Below are 27895 nucleotides of genomic sequence, written 5' to 3' on the forward strand. Positions count from 1 at the left end.
TGTTTTACGCCACATGAACTAGCGCACTAGTTTACACTGTTCTAGTTTAATACATCCACTTATTAGATCTGCAGGGGTCCTGGGTGTTGGAATTGCCCATACTGAGACTGTGCAGTTCTTGGTAATGTTTACATACCGCGAGACTCTCTTCTCACTTGCTGTACAACCTATAGTAGTGAGTGTTAGTAATCCACGCTGTAATATGTACACTGCAAGTTGTACGGTGTGTGAGCAGCGCAGCCGCAGTATGTAAACAATACCGAGAGCCACCCTGTCTCGGTACAGGTGATCCCGACACCCAGGATCCCCCCAGACCTAATATTGATTCTGAGGATAATCCATCAATACTAAAAACCCAATAACCCTTTTAAAATGATATAAAAAGCATAGTGTGAAATAAGCCTTACATTAATAAACTATTCTTAAAGTGTAACTTCCAAATAAACAAGAGATCATTGATTTGGTGGTAAATCCTAGAAGTTCCTTTAATATTTCTTGTATATTGGATATTTTGCTGAACACATTCCCTAGCCTCCCACTGCCTTGTTAAGAATTGTAATAATGTAAGAGCTCAAGTTAAAGACCTCCATCTTAGTGATGTCCTCAGATAAGTTCCAAAACCTTCTTTACACTTGGACTCCAGATCCAGTTTTCCTTATGTTTACTCCCTCCAAGTTCTGAAATAGTTGTTTAAGGGACATCGGCTTTGTCACTTCAAGTTGATCCTTGGCCACTTGAAAAACTCGAGCTAGATATCTTTCTAATGTCTTGTCATCAATGGCAGGATCCACAGACTGAAACGCAGCTTTAAGTTCTTTAGGTGTAACATTACTAAAATAAAAATAAGATATGTATATAAATACTATGTATATTCTTCAATAACTTCTTACAGACTTTTTAGTTCTGCCATAGATGCACGCTACTGTTAGGATGATTTTACATCTGCGCCAGATCCAACTCCACCCAAAAGACTGTGCAAATGTCAACTTAGCCTTATCTGTATGTTTCCAGGTTCATGTAAAATGCAGGTGAGAGACACGGCTAACGCTGGGTTCACACTAGCGCCCGGACTCCGTTCTCAGGTTTACGTCTTCTGCATGCAGAAGACGGGAAACCTGTCATGCCATGTCCGGCCGTGAGCACCGGTGAGCGTTTTATGCTCTCTGCGGCGAAACCGTTTTTTTTTTAAACCGGACACAGAGTACTGCATATCCAACTATATGTCCGGTTTAAAAAACCCGGTTTCGCCGCGGAGAGCATAAAACACCGGCGCTCACGGCCGGACACTTTCCAATCCCATTCAAATGAATTGGTTTGAAAGAGACCTGCAGGTTTCAGTCTCCTGCTCTGTTTTGTGCAGGAAACGCAAACCTGTATGAACGGAGACCGGGCGCAGATGTGAACGAGCCCTAACCTGTACAAATGTGAGTAAAGTGGTGTCGTTTCACCTCTCTATAGACTTGTACAGAGATGAGTCCTCCTAGTCATGTGACCTACAGTCTGTCTCATGATGGACAGAGCAGTCTCACAGTGAAAGCCACTTTAACAGAGGAAAGGGTAAGAGATTATACCCTAAAGTCTCTTACAATCGTCTGTACTATTCATTGATGTCATTAGGTGAAACGTCTAACTTTTTCTCCAAATTTTATTTGTGGAGAATATTTACTAAAACAGACTTGGCAGGAAAGGTTTATATTAATATTTCATGTCTATGTGATATTCTGCTAATAACAGGATGTGGTATGTGCTGGATTAACCCATTCCCGCACCTTAGGGGGTGTTCGGACTACCGTTACTAATGTCCGTTGCTGTCTTCAGTCATACGATGACATTAAACTGTTGCAGAGAGCGGGCATAGACTGATTCTGTATCTGTTCCCATTGACACTAATGAAAACAACTAGAGATGAGCGAGTAGTATTCGATCGAATATCAAATACCATTATAGTCTATGGGAAAAAAACGGGAATGTTGTTATGGTTTCCATGGAAACCAAAGTTCAACACATTGGATCCTCCAAGTTCAGGAAGTAGCAGGACGAGGAGCACGAGGAGGTTTTTGATTTGAATTCAATGGAATTTTCCTGCATGGTATTCAATCGATACGAGTATTCGATCGAATACTATTCGCTCATCTCTAAAAACAACATGATGGAAGCTTCCGCCATGTTTGCGTAACTTTGCAACGGAAGATAAAGCCCTGAATGCACGACTTCATCTTCCATTACAAAAGTAAATAAACATGACTGAATTAATATGCAACAGTTTAAAGTCCGTTGTTGTCATCTTATGACAGAAGACAGAAATGGAGATTAACAAAGGTAGTGTGAACCCTGCCTTACTGCTACACCGCATCAGTAATGACCCATACTATAAAACTAATTAATTGGAGAATGGTAACAATAAAAGGACAATTCATTCTGCAGAATGGTAACCTGCAAAGGTAACCTCTTATTTATATCATATAGTGAATAGGGCAAAATTTCAAATTAAAAATAGTGTACAAGAATCGGTGTATTTTTTTTTTCTTTTATCCACCCCAAAACGTTAGTCAAACTTGGTCAATAAGTTATAGTCACCCATTTGAAAATACAACTCATTTTGCAAAAACCAAGTCCTCAAACAGCTGCAATGACAGAATATACTGCCATGTCCTTAAAGGAATCCACATGCTTAATCACTTACTTGTTCCCAAGTTTACTTCTCAACTCTTTCAGATATTGTTTTCTCTCAGCAGAAAATTGGTTTCTGAGTGTCAGAATAAAACGACATGGATTCCCCTCTTCATCCTATTTGAAAAATAAAAAGCACGACTTTTACAATATACATACATTATGTACATATGTTAACATCTTGAGGTCTAGGCCAATTTTGGCTTTGAGAAACAGAACAAATATTGGACATTCCTTTTATTTTTTGTGTATGATGGCTGGGGGTCAGGTTACTTTGTTATGGTACATAAACATTTAGGGGATAATTTAAAATTTTCATTTTTGGAAAAAAACAAACAGCTAGAGCGGTCTTGACAATACTAAATGTATGTATACTAACTCTGTTTTGGCACGTTTATCTAATAAAGCTTATTTTTTTAAATAAATAATAATCTGATATATTTATATCAGTAAAACTTGTGGTTCCTTGGCCACCTAAAGCACTCTAAACTAAAGTGATGCTTATCTTACCGACGTCTAAACACTTTTAAGGTCTCCTACTCATCTCTGTACTTCCGGGTCCTTGTCGATACAGAAATGTGACCAGCCTGTCAGTCACTGGCTGTAGCAGGTCACCTATATGGCCGACGATCAGCTGAATGGTTACATTTCTGTGTCTGCAGGGACCTGAGGTGCACCAGAACACTGGGAAGGGCTTATCACCCCACACAGAAAACTAATGATTATGAAGTCTTCCTTCTTTCTCTTCCGTTCCTTAGCTGCTATGGATTCCTAGTATATCTTCTCAGCATATGTGTGTACGTCTGTAATATATTACTGTGTATTATCCTGTATCTGTATTACTATGCTGCTGTAACATACTGAAATTTCCACACTGTTGGACTATTAAAGGATTATCTTATACATATACTAACCATATATTTTCTAAAATTTCCCTTCACATCATTTCACATTGGAGCAGCTTTTGCCAAACTAGAACTGTCTGCATGTACTGAGACCAGTGGGAGTCAGACTGATCAGGAGAATGGTGCTCGGCTAACCCTGGTGCTCCCATTGCATGGACCACTGCGCTTGCTGACAGACCATCGCTCCATTCAGCAAGGGGGACAAAAGTAAGGTATAACTTGCTTTCATGGGAAAAGCCCCTTTAAAGGGGTTACGTCATTAAGGTTACTTATCACCTTTCCTGCACATAGGAAATACGTGTCTGATCACTGGGGGCCTGTCCCTAAGATCCCTCAGTGATCAGGGGAACGGAAGAACAAAAGTCCCCCTTAAGCCTCCTTGTGAATGGAGGACCTGTTTGCTTGCGTGAGTGGCGCTCCATTCACTTCTATGATGCTGTGGGTGCTGTTGGCTATGACAGTCCTGGCAGCCCCATAGCAATGAATGAATCGCCAATCACACAAGTGCACTGACTCAACAAGGAAGCTTTAGGGGGAATTTTGGTCCCGTCCTCCTGATTGCAGGCGCACCCAGCAATTGGACACTTATTCCCTATCCACAGGACAGGGGATACGTGTCCTTAATGGCACAACCCCTGTAAGCTAGTATCAGTCATAACCAAACAATCCACCACATGTCTATTAAATAACTTGTTCCAAAACTAAATAGAACAGAAAACATGAACTCTGGTGCATTGACCCAATTACTGATATAATGATTTATTTGTGGTGTTTTTTGTTGACTATAGAAAGAGTCCGGAAAGTATACGGACTGCAGTTTAATGACCCCGTATAAAGTCCCTTGTCAGCCTTGTGCCTCAGAAATCTGCAAACTGATCTAAGAACCTGAATACAATCAGAGTCTGTGTGGGCACTTGGCTCAAAACAATGGACTGAAAGAGGCCTCAGGAGGTATAGAACACCCTTATTTATCCTCTAGAACAGCGGTTCTCAACCTGTGGGTCGCGACCCCGGCAGGGGTCGAATGACCAAAACACAGGGGTCGCCACATACCTCCCAACCGTCCCGGTCAGTGGGAGGTATGTCCCGGTTTCAACTGATCGGCGCCCGGAGGAAGCCGATGAGTTGAAAACACAGGCGATTAAAGCAGGAGCTGACACAGCCAGCTCCTGCTTTAACGCTGTGCTGCGGCTTCTGTATGTGTAGCTGCGATGTGATGATGTCACAGCGCGGCTACAACTATATGAGTGAGCGAGACACTTTTTGTTTTAAATATTAAGGTGGAACATAATGAAGGGGCAGATGAAGGGGGGGGACGGCATGGCACTGTGGGCAGAGATGGAGGGACATGAAACTGTGGGCAGAGATGGGGGAACATGAAACCGGGGAACAGATGGGGACACGAAACTGGGGGAAGAGATGGGGGGACTTGAAACTGTGGGCAGATGAAGGGGGGGTACAGCATGACACTGAGGACAGAGATGGAGGGACATGAAGCTCTGGGCAGAGATGGGAGATGGCTGCCATATTTTTTCCCTCTTTCTAATCTTCAAAAGTTGGGAGGTATGCCTAAAGCCATCAGAAAATACATATTTCCGATGGCTTTAGCCACTGAGAAGCCGCGCTACTATCTGCAGCAGTGCTATTCAGCTGGAACGCACGCCATTCTGGATGCGTGTTCCAACCTGAATGGGGTCACTGCAACATGAGGAACTGTATTGCGGGGTCACGGCATTAGAAAGGTTGAGAACAAATGCTCTAGAATGACACATATAGTACTGCGGTATTTGCCCCATACAACCTACCAGGTATATTAATCTGCCTAATATTTTATTAAGTAATCCATAACTGTAATAATGTCCAAGTAAAAAAAAAAAAAAGTGAAATTTGAACTTCACCTCGTTGAATAAAGACTTGTAATGAATATTTTCATCCTCTGGCTTCAGCTGGGAATCTGCAATGTCCAAAAGTTCCTGAATCTCATCTGGAGTTTTCGAAGGAAAGGCTTTTCTAAGGTGGAGTCTGTGCAAAGAAAAAAACAAAACTGAACTGGAAAATGGTCTGCGACATCAGCGCTGCCTGATGCTCCCCCTGCTGGGTATCAGAGGCAGTGCATGCTGATACAAATGACATTTATTAGATCATGAAGGTGCTATACCCTAATGAAGGCCTGGGTGATCCCAGACATGTCTACACCATAGGATACTATGCATGTATGATTTTGTTGGTTGTGTGAGTGCCCATGAAAACGTAGATCAGAAAATAAATATCCTTCTTGTTGTGCTGGATTTTTACAAAACAGTTTTAAGACCTGCAAAAAAAAAAAAATCCTACAAAGCGTAAGCAGAATTATCCCATGTTTTGGGTTAACCTTGATTTCTAGGTTAAGTAGTAACCCATCGCTATGGATGGTTAGGGGGTCTGACCTCTGAGACCTCCAGGTATCCAAACTGCAGTACATGGTTCTCCTCTGGCAGGAAGCAGCTGAGACTGAGCACAGAGCTTTAGTTTAAAGCCCCACTAGGCGTCCCTCAGCAAGAAAGCGCTGCAAGAAAAACTGTGGCGGAAACGCGTTTCTTCCCGTAGCACTTTAGGCCGAAAGTTCACAGGGGCTTTCCTCTGCGAACTGTTTCAATTATACCTATAAAGAAACTGGTGTTTCTGTAGGTATAATGGACATGCTGCGATTTCCAAAACCGCAGCATGATTTATAATCGCTAAGTGGGCATGGGATTTGCTAGAATCCCATCCACTTTGCTCTGACTGTAAAATGCCATGATTTTTTCTGTGGCGTTTCTGCCACGGGCAAATCGCGACGTTTACACCACATGGGGCCCCAGCTTTAAAGAGGACTTTTCAAACATTCACCAACTCCACTTATTACCATCTATTAATAGCCGCCGCTCCTCTGATTCCAACACAGTTGGAATTCCTTCTGTAGCCCCCACCATTTCTGAGCAATAAATGCAGTTTGTTTTGTTGCCTGACATGATGCTCATGGTTGTCTACTGTCAGGTGGGCAGTGTCAGGGGTCAAACACGGTCCACCTGACAGTACAGAACCTATGTAGCACTGTCCAAAAGAAGAAAAAAACTCATGAGCGGCACCACGTCTGAATTACAGCCTACACCGCCCGTTATAAATTGTGTCCAAATGGAAAAGTCAGGTGCTGGATGTACCATATACTTTCATTATTCTTGGCTATCGCCAACCAGATGGTGCTCTCTGCCTCAAAAAATATATACACAGGAATACAAATATGCAAAAAGAATAAGCAGGGCACTCACCGAGGTACTTTGTTAAAAAGTAGCTTGGAAGTGTTGCTTTTCCTCTGCAATCTGTTTTAAGAAGGATGAAATAAAGGACTATAACTTTTAACAAAGTACCTCAGTGAGTGCCCTGCTTATTCTTTTTGCATATTTGAACCTATGTATCATATCAGGCAAAAAACAAAACTGAACCTGTTTGTCTGGAATAGTGGAGGCTAGAGAAAAAATTCCAACTGTACCAGAACCAGAAGCGCAGCGCCTACTGAATGATGTATAGAGCTGGGCTTGGCAGAAGTGATAGAAGATCCTTTTTCAATATATGCAGGGGATAGAAAGCATGCAAACACCATACCTGAACTGCTCGCGTGTCATTGAACCAGCATTTGTGTTCTCTGCAGTGGTAAGCTCCTTCAGAAGGTGAGTATGCACATGGAACAAGTCATAATACAAATCTTCATCCATCTGTAAGATACACCTTCCCTGTTAGTGTGCATGCTGTAGCCACACATCTAGCATCTGCAGCGTTGTAATGTGCGATCATAAAATGGAAAGTTTTAGGCCTCGTACATATACTTGTTCAGCTGGGTGGAGTTGGACTAGGGTACCCATAGAGTTATCTAACTAATTTTATATAACTTTTTTTAATGAAGATATTTTAGGAATACATTCGATGTAATATTATGGCTGTATTGTCACCTAGTAGCACTTCATACTGTGGCCAGTATGTAGCAGTCAGGACTTGCTAAGTCTTCACTATGGACCATGCGCATCTGTCTTCAGAATAACTAGACAGTAATACCATTTAAAGAGGACCTTTCACCACTTTTGGGCACATGCAGTGTTATATACTGCCGGAAAGCTGACAGTGCGCTGAGTTCAGCGCACTGTCGGCTTTTCCGATCCGTGCCCGGTGTAAAGAGCTTACGGTGCCGGTACCGTAGTGCTCTATGGTCAGAAGGGCGTTTCTGACCATTAGCCAGGAACGTCCTTCTGCCTCGCGGCGCCTATCGCGCTGTGCTGTGGAGCGGAAAGGAACGCCCCCTCCCTCTCCTGATAATACTCGTCTACGGACAAGCTGTGTGAGCAGAGGAAGGGGGCGTTCCTCCCCGCTCCACAGTACAGCGCGATAGGCGCCGCGAGGCAGAAGGACGTTCCTGGCTAATGGTCAGAAACGCCCTTCTGACCATAGAGCACTACGGTACCGGCACCGTAAGCTCTTTACACCGGGCACGGATCGGGAAAGCCGACAGTGCGCTGAACTCAGCGCACTGTCAGCTTTCCGGCAGTATATAACACTGCCTGTGCCCAAAAGTGGTGAAAGGTCCTCTTTAAGACTATAAGGCCCTACATGGCATCCCACAGCAAAAAAGCACTGTGGGAAAAACCACGGTGGAAACGGATCACTGTTTTTTCCCGTGGCGCTTTTTACACACAGAAATTCCACAGAAGAAACCTCTGCGGACTTTGTTTCAATTATACCTATAGGGAAACTGTCGGCATTTCCGTAGGTATAACTGACATGTTGTGATTGCCAAAATCACAACAGTTTTGGAAATTGCAGTGCGTTTCTTTTTGCAAGGTGTGGATGGGATTCACTGTCATTTGCAGTGACTAAAACACTGCGGCCAAACAGTGGCATTTACGCCACACGGGGCCCCAGCCTAAGGAGGACCTCTCTTCAGGAATATAAATATTCCAAATGACAAACCTCATCTGATAGATACTGAGAGTTTTGTCTATCCAAATCCATGCAATTAACTGTTTATTTACCGCGGTCATTTGTGACTGAAGCCCCTAAAGCACGGTGGCGCGTACGTAGCATACCGCCTTTATCACTATCACCACCAGCTTCTATGACAGACAGGAGCCTACTGAAATCACAGCCCTCACTCTATATCACCAACATTGTCTGAACCATAAAAATAACTGTATTTATCCCATATGGATAGCACAATAAGTAACCTGCCATTTTATCCAGTAAGCAGTATGGATGACAGCAAGCAGAGATCTAGAAAACTGTGATGAACTTATATGGGAAGTATCAAGTTTTTACATTATTTGACATTTTCGGATTATTTATTCAATTGTGCCCATAGAAATTGAGAAACAATACTCAAAAATAGTCTGGTATCTAAATTCTACTCACTTGATCCATAAGGACTCTGTAAAATGAATGAATCTGCTCATTTATCAGACAGATTCGGCACATCTCATGTAAAGTATATGACCATTCATATGAGGCTTCTCCGAACTTCTTCTGTAGATAGTTTATCATAAACTCGGACAGGGATGACCGTCTACCCTTCTAGGACAAGCCGGATAAATAATACACTGTGTTATAGCTGTACAATCTGTAAAACGTTTCCTATCAAAGACATACATGTTCTATCCAAAGGATATGCCATAATTTGATAGTTGTTGGTCCCCTCCTCTGGAACATCTCCAGAACTGGGTTTCCCCCCCCCAAACCCTTGCCTCACTAAGTTAGGGGGACCCCAGCTGCTACATCCAAGCAGCGGATATACAGTATAAAGATGGGACCCACATGTGACATTTATGAGATACATCCAGTGGATGTTTCAAAAAAGTTTCAGCTAGGACCCAGTTACCAGGAATTTACACCCTAAAACAGCTGGAGAGTGTCAAAACAATCACCATGGTGCATGCTGGGATTTCAGGAAAGCTGCGTAGTGGTGTCTCTGGACTCAGGGATGATAAACCACGGGGGCATGGACAGCTTAATTTTATCAGTTGATTCTCCATAGAAAGTAACTCAGCTTTAAAAATGGAGAAGGCAATATATTTCTTTAATAATATATATTGGAAAGTTTCTTATTTTATGCCTGTGCTATTTATTTCTGAATATAAATATAATATAATATAGATTTTGCTGTGGCCCGCTACAAGGGCCCTTAGTTGAAAGCGGTTTCTGGGCTAAAAGAATTAATTGCCTATGCAAAGGGTAGGTTATCAATATTAGATAAGTGGTGGTCCGACAACTATCATCGATCAGCTGTTCTCAGCAAAGAATAGAGCAGACAGCACCAATCCCTTTGTAGTGGCCAAACTAGGTTACTGTACTCACTTGAATGAGACCTAACCTGTAATGATTTTGTTCAGCCACTACACAAAAAACCTGAGCTATCTGCTTCCTGCTCCATTCTCTGCATTTCATCTGCTGAAAACAGGTGATTGGTTTGGTTGTCGGACCTACACCAATCTGATACTGATAACCTCTCCTTAGCATAGAGCATTAAAACTTCATGCCCAGAACATTCATTTAAGGGCGGGTTAACATCTGTGCCCAGTCTCCGCTCTCAGGTTTCCGTCTTTTGCCCGAGAAACTGGACAGGAGACGGAAACCCGCAGTCAGTTTTCAAACCCATTTATTTGAATGGGTTTGCAAACTGTCCGCCTGTGAGCGTCTTCTGCCTCTCCGCGGCGAAACCGTTTTTTTTTTTAACCGGACACAAAGTCGGACAAAAAAAAAAAAAAAACGGTTTCGCCGCGGAGACCAGAAGACGCGCTCACAGGTGGACACTGACTGCCAGGTTTCCGTCTCCTGTTGGCAGAAGACGGAAACCCACAAAGCGGAGACCAGATGTAGATGTGAACCTGCCCTAAGCCCATTATGTGGGAATCAATAATACAAATGATATGTGAGTGGGGTTCCTGATATTCAACAGTGTTGGGCACTGAGGTGCTTCTAATGTATCGTGTGAATATCTGATCATATGCAAAGTGCAAAAACATCACCATAATGAATCACTCGGTATGCAATAGTAGAAATCTTACCTGCTGGTCGATGGCAAATTTCTCTTTCAAAATTTCTTTTACCATACCATACACTTCTTTTAGGCTTAATCGTAGGTTTTTCACTGGTCCTTCATGGCGCAGATGGAGGGGAACATTATCTCCAACTCCCTAGAATGAATGGTTCCCATAGTTAATGGGGCTGTCCTATTTGTTTTATTATGCTGTAGCCAGGATTGTGGAGTCAGTTGGCCAACACACCAACTCTGACACCGAAGCAGTAAAGTAATTCATAAAAAAACAAAAAACTAGTGATTGACTTCCTATGAAAGTAAATATGTAACAAATCATGAATCTAAGAAATAATATAATATCAATAATTGTATAATATTTAAAATAATTATTTTGAAGCAGGAATTGGTGTTGATAACTGTTTTTCCCACTCCATCTCCACAACCCTAACTGAAAGAGGGCTGCTGATGGGAGCAACAACATTAAAAAAAAACAAAAAAAAAACCTTTCCTCTTCCTGTCCTCCATTACCAGAGGCAGCAGATCTGGTCAGCTATTTACAGACTCCCCTGTCTGTTTGTGAAGAGATCACTGTTATGGCCAATGACTGGCTGCAATGGTCATCTGGCACATAAAGCATGTCACAGCAGTCATGTGCCATTTGTGAGGAGGACACCGCTGAGGCCTGCAACCTGCAGTAGTCACCGAGCACAAATAGGACATCACTGCTGACACCAGCTCGGGGGCCTGTATGCAGGAGACCAATCCTGCTGATGAGGATCTGTAATGTTTTTTCTATGTTATTGGTCCCATCAGCAGCCATAAAGAAATAATTTGGCCGACCTCTTTAAGATAATAGAAGACTAAAGCTCACAAGCTGTATAGAGGTGCAATACAATACCTATAGACAGGTATGTAACTTGGTATTCAGTTAAAGGGATCTATTAGTGTTCAATACACAACTGATCTGTCGTAGCTGGCGATACCAGCCGTGATACTGGTGTAAACAGAAACTTAGGATGGGTCAATGATTATTGGGAACTACTAGTCCTAGGAACTATCAGCTCATGTAAACTGGACATATTCACAGCACTGTTATATAAGGAGAATACCATGCTGGGCATCTTAAAGCATCATCTATCATTTGTTATATGCCATATATTCATACCATGCCAGGAAAGACATCTTTTTCTTTAAGAATTTTTCTGCCCAGTTCCGTCAGTAACATGTCCACCAGCTTCTCGGTACTCTTTCCTTCAGATAACTCTGACCTTTGTTGAAAGACTTCAGGTAAGATATCTGCAGAAAGGACACCAAATTATAAACCGTAAGTACGAGCACACATAAATGCATTTCTATATATTACTTTTAAGAGGAATTCCACCAACAAAAGTAAACCATTCCATGTTAAGCAAGGTGCTCCAAATCTGAAAATTTGTGTTGGGGATTGTAAGTGTAATTGACAAAACAATGCAAATCCTACAGCATCCTGTTAGGTCAGACACCTGTCTCTCAAAGACTTTTCTACGGTATTGCTGTGTTTGTGAAAACTGTATAAATAAAGAATTGAAAGAAATAGTTTGCCTAAAATAAAACAAAAATATTTTACAAAACCATTCAAATATGCCACTTGAAAAGGTGAAATAGCTCTAGACTATCCAGTATTAACCTGCATGAACTCTGCTTTGCACTAATGTGAGGCAATAACCTCTACAGAGCAGTCTGCGGGTGGGAACATCTTCCTTTTGGAGGAGTTATACTGTCTTATCTACTGGTCCCAGATTATGCAATGATGTTCATGGAAAATTATTTTTCATTAAGTTTATGAAAAACAATACATTCATTTATAGGGTGCTACCTTACAAAAGGTGGTACTAGGAGCAAGTTCCTCTGTTAAAGAGTATGCCCAGGATATACAGATATGAGCAAGGAGGCTGGGGAAGCCATTTAAAAAATAAAAACAACAACAAAAAAAACCCCTGTGCTCAGCGTTCCCTCAACGCTGTCTGGACCAGCGGCAACTCTGATGGAAGTCCTCACCTCACGTGACCGCTGAGGTCAAAGACCCTGGGAGCAGCAACGCCAGACCGCAGTGGGAGAACCGGAGCATCAGGGACAGGCAAGTAGTTGTTTTTTTTTTACATCCACCATGGCCTTCTTGCTAAAAAGTGTATATTTTGGACAACCCCTTTCAGGACAGTCTAGTTTGGTACTTAATAGAAATATGTTGCGTCCTTTAACATTCTCTTTTTTAATTAAAGTAAAAATACATATGTAAATTGAATATATCCTGAACTGGAAGATACAAAGGGTATACTGTACATACCCACACATTTCTCCCATATTGGTGTAGGGGCTCTGCTTCTCTGAAGGTCATCCACCTCCTTGGAGAAAGAATCACGTTCCTGCACGATTTGTTGGTTGATCTCTAGAAGTGACTTGTGTTCGGTTTCTAATTGGGAGATATCCTTCTGAAGAACTTCCAACTGCAACAATAAAAAAAAAAAAAAATATATATATATATATATATATATATATATATATATATATTTAGCCAAAACCACAGATCCTACATGTAGATGGCAGATGCTTGTACTTTACAGATGCAGTAAAGTTGTTGATAAGTATAGTGAGTCAGGGGTATTATTATGTACATTACTAAAATAGATAACACTAGATTAAAGATACTTTTAATTCCTCTATTTATCCAAATGTCACAGACAACTCCTTTCATAACGGAGTCACTTGTAACTGTCATATTGAATAGCTGCTTTTGCAGCTTGAAAAGTTATAGACAGCTAAGCATTTTCCTTTCAGTGGCCACTACAGGTGAAATGTGGTATTACACACTGACCATGTAACAAATGGATGCAATGTGGGAAGCTATGACATCCATTTGTCATAACAGGAAAAAATCGACAGAGGATGTCTTCATGAGACAACCCCAAAAATTTAAGGCGCAAACTTTCTCCTGCACTATGGATTTATGAGGAGAGACATCTGCACTGTAGAAAGATTGGCTTTTTCACAATACAGCTAGGTTACTAAGAATTACTATCCATCCTCCTCCTGACAGAAATGACTCTTTTATAAGGAATGTATTGGAAATTTTTAAAATGTATTTATTAACCACTTCAGTACTGGGACAATTTGTGGTTCAGGACCAGACACATTTTCGTATTTTTTTGTGTGTGCTGTTTCTGCGTCTTTTTTCGGCGACACGTAGGGCTTTACTTTTATGTTGTTTTTATTTTTGCATGTTTTTTATATCCAGGAAAACATAAACCCTAATGGTGCTGGATTGATGAAATTCTTCCTATGTATGCTGTTACTTGTAGTCCTACAAACGCCCCCTGCACCTTTACCATATGCCAGACTGCTGACAACCTGAAGAAGTAGATCCACAGTGTGTGAGCTTTTCAAATTTCTGTATACATTTACCTTATAATGAAAACCTTGAAATTAACGGAATGTAACAAAACAAAAAGAAAATTCAGGAATACAATACATTATACATATGTATAGACTTGCCTTCTCTACACACGCAGCCAATTCTTTTTCCTGATTCTCAAAGTCTCTTCTGGGAACTACATCTCCATAGTCAGCTTGTAATGTGTTGAGTAGAACTTGAGTTTTTGTGAGATCATCGCGAGCCACTCTTAATGCCACAGCTAAAGTCACTGGATCTTCCCCCTCCTCCTCTGCAACATCAAAAAGTGACAATTGAAACAAATGAGTTGCTACGTATCACATAACTATATGGAGTACAAATCAAGATCATTAAGAACTTCTACAGAAAGCCAGTCCGCCTGCCCACATGATAAACAGGGGGGTGTTAAAAGATTTGGCATTTGTGGCCCCCGAAGCTCCAGGATTGCCTTAACCCCTTCCCACTGTAGTCATGTTTTCACAGTGTCACATAAGGATTTGTGGGGAAAATGGATGACTCATCAGGGAAGGCTGATGAGTCAGAAGCAGCAGCAGAAGCAGCCTTCCCTGGCTCTGACCTCCCCCTGTTTACACACATCACACAGTGCTCAGTGAACTTCCAGAGTGCACTGTGCTGGTTAATTTGCATATCAATAAAATTGGGCTAATTCAAAAATGGGTGAGAGGATTACTAAACAAAAGGTACACTTAGGGCCAGAAATATTTGGACAGTGACACAATTTTCGCGAGTTGGGCTCTGCATGCCACCAAATTGGTTTTGAAATGAAACCTCTACAACAGAATTCAAGTGCAGATTGTAACGTTTAATTTGAAGGGTTGAACAGAAATATCTGATAGAAAATGTAGGAATTGTACACATTTCTTTACAAACACTCCACATTTTAGGAGCTCAAAAGTAATTGGACAAATAAACATAACCCAAACAAAATATTTTTATTTTCAATATTTTGTTGCGAATCCTTTGGAGGCAATCACTGCCTTAAGTCTGGAACCCATGGACATCACCAAACGCTGGGTTTCCTCCTTCTTAATGCTTTGCCAAGCCTTTACAGCCGCAGCCTTCAGGTCTTGCTTGTTTGTGGGTCTTTCCGTCTTAAGTCTGGATTTGAGCAAGTGAAATGCATGCTCAATTGGGTTAAGATCTGGTGATTGACTTGGCCATTGCAGAATGTTCCACTTTTTTGCACTCATGAACTCCTGGGTAGCTTTGGCTGTATGCTTGGGGTCATTGTCCATCTGTACTATGAAGCGCCGTCCGCTTGATGTTGTGAACGGGTTCTTCTTGACCAAAGAAAGTATGCGGCGATCATCCACCACTGTTGTCATCCGTGGACGCCCAGGCCTTTTTGAGTTCCCAAGCTCACCAGTCAATTCCTTTTTTCTTAGAATGTACCCGACTGTTGATTTTGCTACTCCAAGCATGTCTGCTATCTCTCTGATGGATTTTTTCTATTTTTCAGCCTCAGGATGTTCTGCTTCACCTCAATTGAGAGTTCCTTTGACCGCATGTTGTCTGGTCACAGCAACAGCTTCCAAATGCAAAACCACACACCTGGAATCAACCCCAGACCTTTTAACTACTTCATTGATTACAGGTTTATGAGGGAGACGCCTTCAGAGTTAATTGCAGCCCTTAGAGTCCATTGTCCAATTACTTTTGGTCCCTTGAAAAAGAGGAGGCTATGCATTACAGAGCTATGATTCCTAAACCCTTTCTCCGATTTGGATGTGGAAACTCTCATATTGCAGCTGGGAGTGTGCACTTTCAGCCCATATTATATATATAATTGTATTTCTGAACATGTTTTAGTAAACAGCTAAAATAACAAAACTTGTGTCACTGTCCAAATATTTCTGGCCCTAACTGTATGTCTGGAATAGTCTATCTAAAGGCTATGCAAATATATGCTTAGTTAAAAATCACTAGAGTCAATGATAGAATCCCTTTAAATTGTAATTCCAATTATAAAATGTATTAGAGATTAACTAGCGACCCAAATATTGTTATTGTACAAATCAATAACTTACTATGATCTTGGAATAGCCTAAGGTCTTCTTGTTGATGCTTCAGCTCATTTATATCAGAAATAAGAAGTTTGCGAGCATCACACTCATTCCTATACATTAGGTATACCTTTTCCATCTCTTCTTGCAGCTTGGTGACCTGTAGATAATTACATTGTCATCACTATTATATCAGGGTACACAGCAGTTCCCAGTACATACAAATGTATTATTTGTGGCATCCTATCACACTGGCTAAGCTGTACTAGGTTATTCTCTATGGTATATCAGCAAATGGACCAGAAGATGAATGATCGCGCAAATCGAGGATAACCTTCAAAATAACTCTTTACTCCATGCAAAGATGGATAATTTACACAATGCAATTCAGGGTAACTGATCCCTCTTTTTCAAGTGTGTATAGCACAAGTAACAAGAGACACTGACATAAGTACCTGTAGAGGTGGAGGAGCCACCCCGGAGAGGGGAGGGCAAATCAAGTTGTCACACCTACTACAGTCCCCACAGAATAAGAATCCAGTAACCGTATAAACAATCATATGTACATGAAGTTCAATAGTGAACAAAACACATCTGTAAATATGATGGTACATAAGGACACTAACATGAGCTTGTTAACACAATCCCATAATCTCCAATACCACTGCTACCCCATAAACCAAGAGAAAGACTCATAACATAACATTAAAGGGGTTGTCCCATCACAAGGATCCTATCTATACTGCTTGTTAATGTGAATGTAAGACTTTTCCTAAATACACTGCTTCAGCAAAACTGCTTTGTTTGTCCACTATCTTACTTCATTCATTTTTTTTTACACATCCCTTGACTTATCTGCTCATAAGTCAAGTGATTTATCTGCTGCTCTGAGAGGGGAGGGAGGAGGGGCTATGTGCACGGGAGCGAGCCTGGAGGGGGGGGGGGTAGTTTACCCTTTGGGGGTAAGGGGCTGCCAATACAGACCCGGCATCCGCTGTAATTGAGAGGCGGATTCCGAGGACGGTTAGACGCCAGCACAGATGCCTGCAACATCGCTATGCTCCTGCCCTGCATGAAGCCAGCAGTGGCAGGAGCGATGCTGCTATTCCGGGAGGGGGGCGGAGGAGCGGAATAACAGCATCGCTTCTGCCGCTGCTGGCTTCATGCAGGGCAGGAGCATAGCGATGTTGCAGGCATCTGTGCCGGCGTCTGTGCATCTGTGCCGGCGTCTACACTCCCCGGCATCCGCCTCTCTATTACAGCGGATGCCGGGTCTGTATTCACATATGCAAAGCCAAGCGGCGAGATGCCGCTGGCCCTGCGTGCACGCTCATAGACCAGTCTAGCCTTCACAATGCGAATACAGACCCGGCATCCGCTGTAATAGAGAGAGGCGGATGCCGGGTCTGTATTCGCATTGTGAAGGCTAGACTGGTCTATGAACGTGCACGCAGGGCCAGCGGCATCTCACCGCTTGGCTTTGCATATGTAACCCCGCCCACCAATGACGCAACAAAGCCGGAAGAAAGAAGAATTTACAGCAACGAAGACTAGTGAGTATGCGACGTGGGACAACCCCTTTAAAACCAAATTATGCTAAAAAGGCATAACCTTGTGTAGTGTAAAATACGCTGATCGCAGCACAACGTGTGCTGGGACTCCTTGGCATCCCTAAAGATCCACTGCACAGGATCGCTAGTCCGCACAGGCCCAATTAGATCAAAACGCCACAGGAGTACTGGGCTTCAGAGTCTGCACTGGGCATGTGGGGGGAAATAGAATTACCATGGAATTTGAGAAAAAAAAAACATATACACATATTGTTTCTCCTAAACAAAGTTGGGATTGGGATATTTATATGCAGCTGCATATATATATATATATATATATATATATATATATATATATATATATATAATTGAGTGTGTATATATCCCAGTTCAGACCGTGTTTTTAACCAATGATATAATAGTACCGTACAGATTGAACTGAATCTTCTCTTTCATACGACATCAGAAGCAAGTCTCTCATTTTTATCATACCCTAGATATAACTGTTTGAAGAGACCCACCCCAGCCCCATTTTCTCTGTATTACACACAAACCTGTACACCATACACAGTAAGTAACAAGGGAACAGTTCTCAATAGAAAAGCAAGGGGAAGAATAAAGAAGTGCAGGATTTCACAGAAAGGAGCCATAAATTGTTAATAAAGTACATCACAAAATGTATTAATAATACAAACACTGCCAAAAAATCTAAAGTTGTCCGAATATTTAGTTACACTTTAAATTTATTTCATCCATTTTAATGGGGCTAAGCTTCAACACTAGGCCTGGTCCATGGGATAAAAGTAGTGCACTTTTTATTTTAAACAGATTTAAGAATTTTCCATCCAATTCCACCACCTATATCAAAGTATCCTAAAATCTTGAAGGCTAAAGGGCAACACGGTCGCTCAGTGGCTAGCAGCATTGCAGCGCTGGAGTTCTGGGTTCGAATCCCGACAGGAACAACATCTGCAAGGAGTTTGTATGTTTCTCTGTGTTTGCGTGGATTTCCTTCCATTCCACAAAAGACATACTGATAGGAAAAAAACAAAACAATGTACATTGTGATCCCTATATGGGGCTCACAATCTACATTAAAAAAAAAAAATCTTGAAGGCTCACCCTGATAACTGAGACTCACAATAAGCGGAAACTTCCTGTTATTGAAGAGGCAAACTAATATTACCTGAGCTTGTAAAGAGATTTTCTCTTCTTTCAATATATCAATCACTTTCAACAGATTGTGTTTTTCCATTTTCAGAGTTTTTACTTCGAGCCTTTCTTTTTCAAAAATTTCTTGAATCTTCTTGTCACAGCGTTCAGATATGGAAACAATCATCGCCTTCAGGGGCTCCAGTGATCGGATTTGTTCTCTTTGGTAAGCTGTAAAATACAGACTATATTAAGGCTACCGTTGTAGAGGTCTGTTGCTGTCATCCATCATAGGTTTCCAGTGGGGCTGCATCTCTGCATACTCCTTTCACATGAGGTATGGTAACACCCAGTGTCAATTTATTCAGAACTTTCTAAGTAAAGATACTTTACAATTGTTATTTCATGGCACTTATGAGTATGTAATATAACAGACATATCAGAAGTGGTGAGAATAGATCCACTTTAGTCCTATAAATGGATTGTTGTTTTCTCTGTTTTTGTTTTTTTAGGCATAGAAATATTAGTCAAAGTGTACCTGAACTTTAAAATCAATAGTGCAGATTATGATAGTAAACTTTGTACTATTTAGATAAAGAAAAGTGCCTTTTTCTTCACTTACTTTTCTCCTTCTGCCACATATCAAATTTGTACATCTTTAAATGTCAGATAACAGAAGTCTATGGAGAAAGGAACATTGAGTTCCTGCAGACAAAGACATGACAACACTCCTTCTCACTATACACTGACAATTTACAACAAAACTAGAATATTAGGTGTTTTTCTGTCTAATGCTCCTCTTCATCACCTCTCCATAGACTTCATTGTAAACCAATTTGTCTGTGTAGGGGACTTCTATGGTAAACATCAGAATCAGTGAACGCAAACAGTGTAAACAGGAAAGACAAGAGGAAGAAAATATTTGAAGGACCAAGCACTTCTCTTTAGTAAGTATTATAAAATTTATCTTCACCTGTACTTTTAATTTATGACATAAAAAAAAGTTTTAAAGTTTATATACACGTTAAGTGACTCTGAGGGATGATTTTCATGGGACCCTGAAAGGAGGGATAGGGAAATGGCTATTACATGACCACACAGTTCAAGGACTCATTTGCTTTCCTTCCAACTAGCAGCTTATCTTTGAAAAAAACATAAGATCCCTGAATCCTGGAATAAAATACACAAGTATCTCCCGACATAGGAGATTTTTTTTTGTGCAGCAAGTTATTGTACAGAAACGAAATATTTTATTCTGAATATCCACATTATATACTCAAGGATAAAAATGAATATACTCACCGAGAGTGACTTCATACTCATTTTTAATAGCACAGAGCAATGGCTTGTACGTCTTAAAATCCTCCATAAAATAATCAAAGACATCTCTGTAAGGCTAAAAGAGAAAACATAAGATGACATTCTACCTCTCTTGACCTACACAGAAAGGCCTCATTCAAACATGAATACCGTGCCTGTGTTTATGGTGCCAGAAATTGGGAAATCTGGGTGTTACATCTAGAACACAGAAAGTTAAACATACTTACACTACAAAATTCTGAAAGAAGCCAAACCAGAGGCGTACACTGAAGCTTCTGAGCCCCAATGCAGAATCTATAATGGAGCTCTTATCTGCCTTATGACAATTAGAATTGTGACATATTAGTAGTTATTTCATGTGACAGAAGGACCTTTGGGGCGCCCCAGAGTCTAGTACGATTGCTATAGCTTCATCCCTTAGCCAAACATTGGCATAAGTTTGCTTGTTCCTAAGTTCTTTATATACCTACTAGAGATGAGCGAGTAGTATTCGATCAAATACCTCACTCCCATAGCAATGCGTGTAAGCGGCCGAACACCAAGGGGTTAAGCGCAGAGAATATTTGATGCACTTAACCCCTTGGTGTTCGACCGCTTACACGCATTCCTATGGGAGCGAGGTATTTGATCGAATACTACTCGCTCATCTCTAATACCTACCTGAAATTAATGAGACAATACTGCATCAGGGTCAATATACAGTATACCACACAATGCAATACCTCATGTTGTAAAAACACGCAACACTACTCCAAATCAGTCGGACACATTATAAAGTGCAATTTTGTGATAGGTTTTCAGTTGGCATAAATGTTGCATTATTGACAGATTTCATAAAAGAAGAGATGTCACTGTGTGTGGGTAGGGAGAAGTAGGACTTATCTGCTAAAAGGCTTATTCACACATCAGTGATTTTCATATGAGCTCTGTCAGTGTTTTCCCAAGGACAGCACATGGACTTATTCATTTCTATATATCTATTCAGAACATAGATTTATTTTTCATAGACTGCGGTTCCAAAAAAAATTTAAAATTCAGTAACAAAAGAGAGTCCTATTTTGTCCGTTTTTTTGGCCAAAATACAGTTAAGTCAACATTTCATAAAACCAAAGACAACATATTAAAAAAAAATAAAAAAATAGGAATGACAGATGGAAATCACAGGCTGAAATCTAAAGAAGAACTGTTTACCCACAGCAAAAACTAGATATGGATGTGTGAATAAGGTCTTAGTCAATGGAACCCGGCAGCATTTATACTGTCACTTAAAATAAAATGTGGACTCAAACCCCTAAGCAGTGTCTGCCCCTCTACCCTATGCTGGCCCTACATAGGTTTGCACATAAAGCAGAAATCACAAACGCTCATGGAAAACAGCAATATAGCCAAGGCAAGAGTCATCAGACAAAGAATGAGTGGGACTGGTAGCGATGCTGAAATAGTTAGCCCAGTCGTGTTGTAGATAACCTTGGTACTGAATTGTTTCGTCTACCTTTTAACACCATGGGATTACAATGTGTGACATTGCTTCCTACCATCCATGCTGGTAGCCACTAGGAAGGTTTTTTTAATAGTATACTTGTACTGTACTTTCATACCCTACCTTACTTTGGTGACATCCATAGATTGCAGTGTCTATTGGATTAAACGACACTGTCAATTATAGCTTTTCTGACATCGGTACCAACCTGTAGCCTTAGTTCTTGAGAAATTACTTTGGCTGAATCAAGAGATTGCAATTCTCTTCTTAAGTAGGACTCAAGTTTTTCCAGATATCGTGGCTTAGACACAGTACTGGCATTTTCCTTGCCTGACCTGGTAAATAGGAGAATAGAATAACAAAAAAAAATATCAACAAGACAAAAAAAGATCACCACCAATCACAAGATGGAGTTCTCTTGTATCCTCATCTTAAGGGAGGAGTGGTCACACTGGCCCACACCAGGTAAATTCACCTCTATGGTACGACCAGAGACAGCAGAGATTTTGCCTCTCTTCAGCAACCCCACTTTGTTTAGACATCAATACAAGGGATACAATTTTTATTAAGTGTGAGGGTCCCAGTAGTCGATCCCCCAATAAACTCTCATTACTTATCCTGTGGATCAATGATAAGTTGTAAACTTAACCTTGCTTTAAAACGGTTCTTAAAAAGCACCTACATCAAAACTAATCCCAATACATCATTAAGTGAGTGCCACGGTTGGAATTAGCATGCATGCAGGTCATTAGAAGAAAAAAAAATGTCAGCTCTACCGGGAGAGAGGGTGAATCCGCTACACAAGCAAGGTCAGAATTACCCACCGGGAAGCCACGAGTAGGCCCCAAACCAAGACTAAGTTTGGAAAGAGGAGATCAAAGCTGCAATAACTGATCACCTCTCACTACATGAGCTTCTCTGCTCCGGGCACCATATCGCATCTAAGTTACTTAGGGAGCTCCCTTAGACTTTCCCATTTAGCACCATAAACAGGGGTTTACACAGCACAAAAAGGGGTAATCAGGGGGTCCTCTGATCTGATCAAATAACACAAGTTTGCGGATATGCATTTCAGTCAGTTCCATCATAGGTCAGTCATCCTCAAATGCACTGGCACCAATGCCTACTTCATTTTGTTCATTGACATATGACCCTCTCACTTATGTGTATGAATATATGATAACATAGGCATGAGAAACAGCGTATCTATGGTAAAATGTAATGCGTCATATATGATTTAATATTACAGTTTGTTTCTCATGAACAGATGATCTATAATCCAGAATAAATGGAAAAAGATGAAAAAAATGTGGTAAACCTAAAGTATAATCTGAAAGACTGACTGATCATTAAAGGAGTTTTCTAGGACTAAAAAAAAAAAATAGATGCCTCCCTTTAGGATTGGCCCTCACTATATGACAAAGGCACAGTGGTCAATCTGGATGGATCACTGTGCATTGTATTGCAGCCCCTTCACTTAGCTTTGGTGTAGGTTCCCAAGGGTTGGACTTTATTAGTCAGCCTGCCCCCATAGCATAGGTAACTACCTGTGAGATCAGAGGAGGGAGAGGGCAAAGCAACCCATGTTTAATGTGCTCCATCATTGGTAAAAGTCATTTTTAGCTAAGCACATACTTGCGTAGCCATTAGAAAGTCTATTCCACACATACCTTTTGTATGTAAATCGCCTCAGTAGTTTTTGAATGAGCCAGTTTTTATACATATGCTAATTAGCCTCCAGAGTGCACCCTGGAAGTGTCTGTGAGCACCCTCTACTACTCTCTGCTATATTTGTGAGAACATAGAGATGAGTCCTCAGCAGCAGCCGCCTATGCTGTACACACACACACACACACACACACACATCAGAGAATAGCAGACAGTGCTCACAGACACTTCTGCTGCTCGCTGGAGGCTGATTAGCATATGAATGAAAACCGGCTCATTCAAAAACTACTGAGGCAATTTACATACAAAAAGTATGTGTGAAATAGCCTTTCTAAAGGCTATGCAAGTATGTGCTTAGTTAAAAATGACTTTTCCCAATTATAGAGCCCCTTTAAGGGGCTGGTTCCAATCAAATCACTCAGGGTTGGAACAAGTCCAGAACCCCCAAGCCCAGCATGAAAAAACCGTCGCAGAAAGGCAGGTAAATTTAACTCCATGGACAATCCCATTAACGCATTCCCAATGCATAAAACTTACCTGGTGCTGCGGATATCAGATTCCGAACACGGTTTGTGCTTTGGAATGAAGGTTTGTCCTGCTCCATATGCTGGCCAGGTAGAAAGATTACCAATTGCTGAATTTACAAGACTCTGTACATGTAAAAACATAATAAAAATGCCTCATAAAAAGGTTTATTGCTACAAAAATGGAATAGATTTACAAGAAAAAAATGGAAATTGTTTAGTGCTCATTCAACACATCTACGTGGTGCTACAAATAAAATAAAGATTTATATGTAAGAGACACTTACCTTCTCTCTTTCTCTCCATTCCTAGTCATGCAGAGTCTGCACCCACATCCAGTACTGCACAATTCCTTTCCCCTCTGTTTGCCTCTTTAGTAAATAGTTACACCCCCCAAGTTTAGCCCTGGCTACCGCTGCCAGAGTCTATTGAGAAGTCTAGTTTTGCTCATTGTCTGATGAAGATGAACATCTACAGTAGACATCTACCCTGAGGCCAAGCTTCTTTTCATGGATTTTTGATTCTGGGGATATCACTCATTGAGGAGAGAGTCTTTGCAGGTGTGTGGAGACTTACAAAGTCATTTTTGCTCCACTGGGGGATTATGGGAAATATGCTAATCTGTTTTCCAGGATGAAATTAGGAAAACAATGCCTCTGCTTGCTGCCCTCTAGGGCAGTGTAATGAGTCTATTTATTTATTTATCTTATTTGTATAGAACCAACATATTCAGCAGTGATTTTATAGACATAGTAATAAACAAAGGAGTCCCTGCACTAGAAAGGGTTAGTCATGGATAGAACTTGACGGCAATTAATCCCTTCCAAGAAGTCCTTCTCAAGTCAAATCTCATGATTTGACTGTGGGTATCCCCAAGGCAGGGACACCATCAGGGAAATAGGACTCTTGGCATTCAGGGTTAATTGGGTAACCCCATATGGAGCATTGAGCACTTCCATCAATTTGAATACTATACTGACATGCAGCTCGTTCCTCAGTGTTGAAATGGCTATTGGGGGTGCCATCTATTTATTACAGGGTACACAAGTTGCACAACTCACGGTCATCGGCCGGTAATCATTCCTAGCATGGGGACTCCAGCGTCCCTGCACTAAGTAAACAAGGGTCACGTAATTTAACTCACGTGACCTTGGTTTGCACTGTAATATAAAGTAGCCAAAGACTACACAATAACCTTATTCTCCATCTCCCCAAATGCAGCGCTTTGATGTAAAGTGTCAGCTCCTACAGGGGGAGAAGGACTGATGCTGAAGGTGCACTATTGCAAAGGTTATTGCGTGCCCGCAGATATGTTGTCGATGGCTACATCTATAGGTTACTCCTTGCAATGTAACAATTACGAATTGTGCTTACTGCATTTACCTTGGGATGGACTAAAGAATATATATTATGTATATCTCCACCTTCATCACTTCTTGACCTGGAAATTGTAGGAAACTGCAGCCTTTAAAAAAATAAAGGTATAAATTACTGTAATGAATAAAGTCTAATGTATGCCAATCTACCACATTGCACAGGCGGCAAGGGAGAAGCAGCTACCTGTAGCAACTGTTATTTCTAGGAGCCAAGTTTACAGCAAACTAAGGACAAGGAAGAAGTCACATTGGTATATTACTTGAACACTGGAATATTACTTCATATGGCTGACCATGGGTGCACACCAGTGTTCGGGTCTCCGTTATCAGAAACCTGTCAGACCGTAAGCGGCAGTGAGCGCCGGTGAGCGTTTTATGCTCTCCGTGGCAAAGCCGTTTTTTCCAACTTTGTGTCTGGTTAAAAAAAACGGTTTCGCCGGAGAGCATAAAATGCTCCCCAAGGCTTACTGCCGGACACTTTTCAAACCCATTCATTTGATGAATGCCCGCAGGTTTCCGTTTCCTGGCCGGTTTCGTTTAGGAAACGGACACCTGCATAACGGAGACCCCGGGCGCAGATCTGAACGAGCCCTGACATACCCCTGGTATTGCTCCAGCAGCACCTTAATGTGATTTGGAGCTAAGAACTCAGTTAGTAGCTGTGCGGCTTATCGTGGAAATCATTGTGTTGCCAGTGGCATAACAAAAGTTCTGCGAGCCATTAAAATAGTACAAGCCATAATGTCCCCATAACAATACAGTGGCACAGCCCCCACTTATATAGCCACGCAATAATGATTGGATAGCATACAGTTAGTGACATCATTTAGCCAATGACAATGTGAGACAGAATGACATGGATGGAAAATAATTGAAATTTGGTTTTAGTCAAAGTTTTTAGCTGTCCAAAAAGGACCAGGATTAACCCCCACGTGTCCTATTGCGTTCTTCCCTGGCTCTATCATGATGCCAGTGAGCAGATTCATTAGGTTTCACCTCCTGGTCCCTCCATGTGACCAGAGACACTGTCAACCAGAGGAGATTCCCTGCTTGGTGGAATCCCCAGCTGTAGAGCGACACACACACATACACACGCCGCAATTTGGCTGAGGCAAAAACGCAGTGGAAAACACACCGCATTTTACAGAATCTGCAAAGTGGATGGGATTCTGGCTAATCCCATACACACATCGCAGAAAAATATCCACAGCGGACATGTTGCGATTTCAAAAACTGTTGCATTTTTGTAAATCAAAGCATGTCAATTATTTCTATGGAAACATTGTTGTTTTCCATATAAATATAAGGGGGAATTCACACAGAGGAAGTTGGTGCTGATTCTGGCACAATAACTCGCGGCAGAATCATCGCTGAAAAAAAAAAGACTCCCATTGACTTCAATGGGATCCGCGTGGAAAACCAAACCTATTGAAGTCAATGGGAGGCTTTTTTTCAGCACTGATTCTGCTGTAAGTTATCGTGCCAGATTCAGCGCCAACTTCCTCTGTGTGAATGCCCTCTAATAGGCAAAGAAAGTCAGTAGAGGAAAACTCTGCAGACTTTCTATGAAAAGCGCTGCAGAAAAAGACACTATGCGTTCCACCGCTGTGTTTTTCCGCAGCAGGTTTTGGCTGTGGCTAGCTACATGGGGCCTTAGCCTTAAATTAATAAAAAGTTTATGTGTACAGCTAAAGATGGCCAAGCCATGTGATATTTTTGGGCAAACACTCATTGACTGATAGCTATCTTGTCTACTCCCTCATACACATGCATGCTTGGCTCGGCTAAAACACGACTCCCTGCCTCCCTACCTCTCCAATGCACCACATGGCACTCAACATTGACATTGAGAAACTAAGAAAGAAAATTAGTGGAATTATGGAATTCACGTGATCGATAGACATATTAATGATATGTAAAATATAAAAAAATGGAAACAAAATATTGAAAATATATTTATTCATGATGAAGTATGAGCGTAGAAATACAAGCCATGTGCTTGCGCGAGTGAACTCATCCAGGCGTCAGAGGGCTGTACGGACCTTACTGAGCATGCACAGTACACTCTGTTTGGCGAAGATGTGAGGAGCGTACTGCGCATGCGTGCAATTGCAGCCTTAGAAATATGGCCGCCGGCCGGCATGCGCAGTCGGCTCTAACAGGGTCTCGCTGCAAGAGCCGACTGCGCAGTCGTCAGACTTGACGAAGAAAGAAGACGACAGACAAGGGGAGGAGGCAGATGAAGAAGAAGGACGCCCTCATTGCTGCCGAGACCTCATTAGCATACCGGTAAGTACCGGTATTTCTAAGGAACGGCGCGACAGAGACCACATCTAAAGGTAGGAGACGAATAGCCTTTCTTAAGGCTATTCCGACGTGGTAATTAGAAAAAAAGTTGCTTTAATGGTAGAATCCCTTTAAGACTAAAATGGCATCTCAGCTTCCAGCACTGTAGCATCATATGTTACCCAATGTACAAATATATAATATAAATATTTGGGTAAATATTTTTGTTAAATGCATCAATAACAAATGTGAACACGTTAATACAAGTTTCTGCCCTCTTTCTTATACGGTATATGACCTGCCAAATAATAAAAATATTAAGACGAAAGAAAATAAAGTTCACCTTGTAAATGCAGCAAATATCATGTAATATCATTAGGTGCTGAGCGGTGAGATCCCGTCACTTATTCCGTGTCCCTATCCCGCTCACATAGCTAATAGGAACACTTATCGGACATTCATTCCACTGTTTTTCTC

General features: G+C 41.3%; 1 protein-coding gene across 1 annotated transcript; it reads right to left on the reverse strand.

Annotated features, from left to right (window-relative positions):
- Window positions 1-572: 572 nt before the first annotated feature.
- Window positions 573-27895, reverse strand: TSNAXIP1 (translin associated factor X interacting protein 1). Its single transcript, XM_075281905.1, has 16 exons — window positions 27762-27895; window positions 25131-25221; window positions 23770-23882; window positions 21773-21899; window positions 20067-20160; window positions 18799-18995; window positions 16087-16222; window positions 14140-14309; window positions 12935-13094; window positions 11777-11907; window positions 10640-10768; window positions 8991-9149; window positions 7197-7306; window positions 5474-5597; window positions 2684-2787; window positions 573-831 (listed from the first exon to the last, which is right to left on the reverse strand). Exons 1-16 carry the CDS (start codon window positions 27782-27784, stop codon window positions 627-629), a joined length of 2073 nt encoding a protein of 690 aa, XP_075138006.1. The 5' UTR covers window positions 27785-27895; the 3' UTR covers window positions 573-626.

The sequence above is a fragment of the Leptodactylus fuscus genome, chromosome 7, assembly GCF_031893055.1.
Source record: "Leptodactylus fuscus isolate aLepFus1 chromosome 7, aLepFus1.hap2, whole genome shotgun sequence".
NCBI lineage: Eukaryota > Metazoa > Chordata > Amphibia > Anura > Leptodactylidae > Leptodactylus > Leptodactylus fuscus.